Source organism: Rhinopithecus roxellana, chromosome 2, assembly GCF_007565055.1.
Source record: "Rhinopithecus roxellana isolate Shanxi Qingling chromosome 2, ASM756505v1, whole genome shotgun sequence".
In the NCBI taxonomy this organism is placed as follows: Eukaryota; Metazoa; Chordata; class Mammalia; order Primates; family Cercopithecidae; genus Rhinopithecus; species Rhinopithecus roxellana.
The window spans coordinates 159,296,971-159,303,044 of record NC_044550.1 but is presented as its reverse complement, the minus strand read 5'-3'; the positions used below and the strand labels follow the sequence as shown (position 1 = coordinate 159,303,044).

Here is a 6,074-nt window from a genome sequence, read left to right as displayed (position 1 = left end):
CCCAAAGCGCAGGGTGTGAGATGGGTGGACCCATCGCTTCCCGCTCTCTCCTCCCAGAGTGCTTGCGGCAGTCTCGCGGGATTTTCCCCTCTCGCGGCAATTATTTGAACGTTCGGGCGGTAAAGACTCCCCGGGCTGTCAAAGAAGACTCCGCGGAGAGCTCTGCCTCTGGGTTGGCGGGCTGGCAGGCTGTAGCCGAGCGCGGGCAGGACTCGTCCCAGCAGGTTTCCAGAGCCATGGGAGCGGAAAAGAGGCTGCTGTCGATTAAGGAGGCCTTTCGGCTGGCGCAGCATCAGCACCAGAACCAGGCGAAGCTGGTGGTGGCGCTGAGCCGCACCTACCGCACGGTAAGCGCGCCCGGCCCTGGCCGCCGCTCCTCACCCGCCCCTGCCCACCCTCCCTCAGGGGCCCTCCGTGGCCCTCGGGCTCGGCGCACCGTGACTCCAGTCCTGTTCACCTTCGCGACTCACTTCATAGGGACCACCTGAGGTTCGGAGAAGTCAGGGATTTACCCGAGGTCGCCTGCGCCCAGGCCAGAAAGACTCCGAAGTCTGGGCGTCGTTCACACGGGCCCCGCCTTGGCTTTTCTGAGCCGACACCCCCAGCCTCTGGGCGGCGTGGACCGTTATTCCTTAGTCTGATTGTGAACGTGGAGAGAAGCATTTACGACCACCGAGGCTATCAGACATCAAATACTGAACCGCAGAGTGGATCCTGAATGCGGGGGTTCAGTGGTCGTTGCCCCTGGCGTCATCATTCCCCGCCGACCGTCAGATGATTCTACCCTCGTCCCACGGTTACATTCAATCCAATCACCAAATACCAAATTAATCGTTAGGGCCTGGCCATTCTTATTTATGTACATACTATTTGTTTGTTTTGAGTGGAACCTTGAGAAGAATAGAACAATTAATTTGGGGAAGATGAATTATCTTGAGGTCCAAGAAAAATTGTAAGTAAACATCGCAGGGCTTTGAGGATATGAGATAGGATGTGCAAGTTGTCTCATAAAGAAGCTGCTGGTGATAGGAAGACCTGAATATGAGAAATATAAAAGGCAGTATTGATTTTGGGTTGTTGATGAGGAAGCGTATTTGTAATGTACTGGTACTAAAGGCTTACTGAGAATTCAAAGATATTGAAAAAACAAAGGAATCTTTTTACTGTCAAAAGTCAAGCTCGTGTACTCCCATTATAGCCTGGAGAGAAATTCATGCAAATTGATTTCCCTTTTGCTGGTTTGGATAATTAAGAGTTTACTAAATAAAGATTTTAATTTGTCTGCATTATTATGGCTAGTGCTTTCAGAAGTCTTAGGGTGATGTTGGGAATAAAGGATTTCTATCGGTGCAGTTTATGAAGTTCTTTTGTCTTTCAGATGGATGATAAAACAGTTTTTCATGAGGAGTTCATTCATTACCTTAAATATGTTATGGTGGTCTATAAACGTGAACCAGCTGTGGAGAGGGTAGTAGAATTTGCAGCAAAGTTTGTTACCTCATTTCACCAATCTGATATGGAAGATGATGCGGAAGAGGAAGATGGTGGCCTTTTAAATTATTTGTTTACTTTTCTCTTAAAGGTACTATGAAAATGATAGCTTTGGGGAGGGATTTTAGAAAATTTTGCCACTTTAAAAGAGTCGTGGGAGTTTGTATGTTTTTGACAATGAAATATCTAGTGATTGAAAAAATCTGAGTCTACCTTTTATGGGAAATATTAGAATTATCATTATGATTAAAAACTGGACTTTAACTCCAACATTAAATTTTTAATGACCTCTTTAAACCAGTTCTCCTATGTTTATTTTAAATGAGTTCTGTATTTTAGAAGCTGCTACACAGAGGACTATGTAACTTAGCAAAGACTTCTTTCAGACTTTATTTTGAGACTGTATAAAATATGTATTTGCTATACATATGGACCAAGGTAGCATTATAAGTTCTCTTCAGGAAATGAATTGTTGTAACTTCTTGCATTCCGAATATATAGAGTTCAGATAATATTATTTGGGAGTGGTATGTGACTACGAATAAATTTTGATTTGTTTCTGTTTTAGTCTCATGAAGCAAACAGCAATGCAGTGAGATTTAGAGTGTGTCAGATCATAAACAAGCTTTTGGGAAGTATGCCAGAAAATGCTCAGATTGATGATGATGTGTTTGATAAAATTAATAAAGCCATGCTTATTAGATTGAAAGATAAGATTCCAAATGTGAGAATACAGGCAGTTCTGGCGCTTTCACGACTTCAGGATCCCAAGGATGATGAATGCCCAGTGGTTAATGGTGTGTGTAGTTTCCTAAATCTTTTTTCAGATTTGTTGATTTTGTTAAATTCTCAGTATTTGAAAATTTTTATTATGGTCTCTACATATGAAGAGTATTGGTAATTAATATATGATTCAGATAAAAAAAAAAAAACCTAAGTAGCAATCACTCAGCTTAAAAAAAAAATCGTACTTGCATCCTATCCCAGCTGCATCCCTGTCCCTCAGAAGTAACTATTATCCTCAGTTTTGGGTTAATTAGTCTCTTGCTTAAATTAAAAAAAAAAAAATTTACATAATCACATATGTCTATCTTAATGTTTTCCTATCATTTTGTGTAAATCATGCTGTATGTATATATTTAGCAGCCAATTATATTTCTATATAATACCTGTTATTGTGTTTTGCCCATTTTTTCATTGGGTTTTTAATTTAAAATACTATTTAAAAAAATTCATTTGCGTTCTTTATATATTTTGAAAAGAAATCCTTGGATTATATGAATTGTAGATCTCTTTCTGCTTTAGGTGGCTCATTGGGGTATCATTGTTTCACTCCCTTTGGGGTATCTTTTTTTTTTAACAGAAATTCTTATGTCAAAAATATAAATCTCTACCATTATGATTTGTATTTTTTAAATCTCTTTTTAAAGGAATTTTTCTTACCTCTGGGGTCATAAAGATAGTTGTATTTCATTTTTCCATATATGCCTAGGTATGTTTTAGGCACTCTTCTGTCCTCTTTGTCCTGTTACCAGTTTTATAATCACTGGTATATTTATCACTATAGTAGTTGGTATTTTTTTGGTGTTAAAATATACCCATAATAATATTGTGTAAAACATAGATATTTGATAGTCAACATGTACTTAATAATTGAGTGGGAAAGATGTGAGAAGTACAGATAAATATATTTAAATATAAGAAATGAGTTTGTTTCAATGAATAAAACCAAAAAATATTTCCTTTTAGGTCTCATTAAAAAACCAAAATAATGGGCCTTTATAAAGCCATATCAGTTTAAAATAAACTGTCTGCTATATTAAGCTTTCTCTTAAATATTGAGGAGTAGCACAGACATAATCTTTATGATTAATTTACCATGACTTTTAGGGCTATTTGTTTTCACTTTTGGCCTTAGAGCCAGTCTGTTGACTAATTCCCCCTTGTGTCTTTAGAAGGGAAGTTGGTGGCCTGCGCAGCAGTGACTCAGGCCTGTAATCTCAGCACTTTGGCTCCAACCTGGGCAACATAGCGAGAAGGAAGTTGGTAGGAAAAAAACTTAATGTGTAAGGCTAAAAAAAGGACATTATTTCTATTACAGATGGGTTCTCAGGCTGGATAGAAGAGGTGCGGCCTCAAACTCCTGGGCTTAAGTGATCCTTCCACCTCAGCCCCCTAAGTAACTGGAAGCGCCACTACTGTGCCTAGCTAATTTTTTATTTCAAAATTATTTTGTAGAGACAGGGGTCTTGCTATATTGCCCAGGCTGGTCTTGAACTCTTGGCTTCAAGCTCTTCACCTACCTTGGCCTCCCAAAGTGCTGGTTATAGGCATTAGCCATTGTGCCCAGCCTATCTTTATCATATTAAAGGCATTTAAAAATATCAAAATGTGTGTTATTTTGTGACTATAGTTAAATAAATAATTTCTTCAGTACCAAAATGTATTGCTTTATTTTTAGCATATGCTACTTTGATTGAAAATGATTCAAATCCAGAAGTTAGACGGGCAGTGTTATCATGTATTGCACCATCAGCAAAGACTTTGCCAAAAATTGTAGGGCGCACCAAGGATGTGAAAGAGGCTGTCAGAAAGCTGGCTTATCAGGTAAGTAAGTTCAATGTCTCGTGTTGGCATATTCTTAACGGACAAGAAGCCATTTTCTTAAAGTGCCTTTGAAAAATACTTGGCATGTAATAATTTCTTCAATTGAGGTTTTATGGAGAACACAGGTGATTTAGGTAGAATCTTACTGTATTAAGTGTGTTACCAGGTATTAATTTTGGAGATCCTGGGTAATTTTCTAAGATGGTGATGTTCTTATGAAATCTGTAAATTGTGTTGAGGTTAATGACCATCTTTATAAATTATTTTTAAGGTTTTAGCTGAAAAGGTTCATATGAGAGCTATGTCCATTGCTCAGAGAGTAATGCTCCTTCAACAAGGTCTTAATGACCGATCAGGTAAGATAAACAACTTTATATATATAAAACTTTAGTAGATTTTGAGGTTAGACTTAACAAGGTTTAGGAAACAAGTGTCAAATCAGGTCAAGTAAGCCTGCTAGTCCCATGAACCTGGTGAAATTTATCTTGATGTATTATATAGAAAACATAGGGCTAAAGATCTTGATATGTATATATTTTTGAGACGGAGTCTCGCTCTATCACTCAGACGAGTGCAGTGGCTCAATCTTGGCTCACTGCAATGTCCGCCTTCTGGTTTCAAGCGATTCTCCTGCCTCAGCCTCCTGAGCAGCTGGGATTACAGGTGCACATCACCATGCCTGGTTAATTTTTATATTTTTGTAGATATGGGATTTCAGCATGTTGGCCAGTCTGGTCTTGAACTCCTGACCTCAAGTGATCCACCTGCTTCGGCCTCCCAAACTGTTGGGATTACAGGCGTGAGCCACCGCATCCGGCCAAGATCTTGGTATTTTGAAGGAGCAGAGCTTATTTCTTTCACCCTTTCTGTGTTTTATAGATGGAGAAACAATACTTAAGTCTGTAGAGCTAATTCAAGTCAGAAGTAGGAAAAGATTTGTTTGCCCTCTCTTCCTTTAAAAAAAAAATGCTGTTCCTTATGTATATACCTTGGTATGAATGTGTTCTGTGTATCAGAAACAACAATTAGGAATGGTCAGACCAGTATAATTTCCCTTCTTTTTTTTTTTTTTTTTTTTTTTTTTTTTCTGTTAGAGTAGCGTTCCCCAACATTTTTGGCACCAAGGATCGATTTCATGGAAGACGGTTTTTCCACGGAGGGCAGACTGGATGGTTTCCAGATGAAACTGTTCTACCTCGAATCATCAGGCATTACTTAGATTCTCATAAGGAGCGTGCACCCTGGATACCTCATGTGCGCAGTTTCCTGCACCTAAGAGAATCTAATGCGTCTGCTGATCTGACAGTAGGAAGAGCTCAGGCAGTAATGCTCATTAGACCACGGCTTACCTCCTGCTGTGCGGCCTGGTGCCTAACAGGCCACAGACTGATACTAGTCCATGGCCCAGGGGTTGGGGAGCCTAAGACAATCTGCTTATAGGAATGATATTTTTTGAAATTTTTAACTCCCACGAGAAGACCAAGATGGCTTTATTGTGCTATAGTGAGAAAACCGACTTGAGTTTGAAAACATTGTCAGAGAATTAATTACTAGGATGACCTTAAAAGCTAAGACTAAGGTTCATTCAGTGATGTATGCTTGTATAGTTCACTACTGCAAATAGCAATCGTATAATAGATGAAATCAGATAACAAGTGAGATAATAGCTATTATTACATATATTCTGGGCTAACACCTGAAGCTCATTGAACCCAGGGGAGAAGGAATGTAAAGATATTTGTGTAGGCTGTGGTATTTCGTGCTGAGCCTTTTCCATTTTTATTTGTAAGTTACCATCACAGTGACTTTTGCAGTATCATGGTACTTCTTTTTTTTTTTCCTTTAATATCTTAGTTGGCTGGGCGCTGTGGCTCACACTTGTAATCCCAGCACTTTGGGAGGCCAAGGCAAGTGGATCACGAGGTCAAGATATTGAGACCATTCTGGCCAACGTGGTGAAACAAAAATTAGCTGGG

At 39.3% G+C, this 6,074-nt stretch overlaps 1 protein-coding gene across 2 annotated transcripts in view; it reads left to right on the top strand.

Annotated features, from left to right (window-relative positions):
* Position 1: 1 nt before the first annotated feature.
* NCAPG (non-SMC condensin I complex subunit G) overlaps positions 2-6,074 on the top strand; it is a 32,985-nt gene continuing 26,912 nt past the window's right edge. Inside the window, exons 1-5 of one of the 2 annotated variants that reach the window (XM_010368009.2) lie at positions 2-347; positions 1,379-1,582; positions 2,060-2,288; positions 3,953-4,098; positions 4,370-4,454. In XM_010368009.2, the coding sequence (XP_010366311.2) occupies positions 21-347; positions 1,379-1,582; positions 2,060-2,288; positions 3,953-4,098; positions 4,370-4,454 (991 nt within the window). In that variant the 5' untranslated portion in view covers positions 2-20. Of the gene's footprint in view, positions 348-808; positions 953-1,378; positions 1,583-2,059; positions 2,289-3,952; positions 4,099-4,369; positions 4,455-6,074 lie in introns of those variants that run through there. The other variant, XM_030922837.1, reaches the window with a different exon arrangement.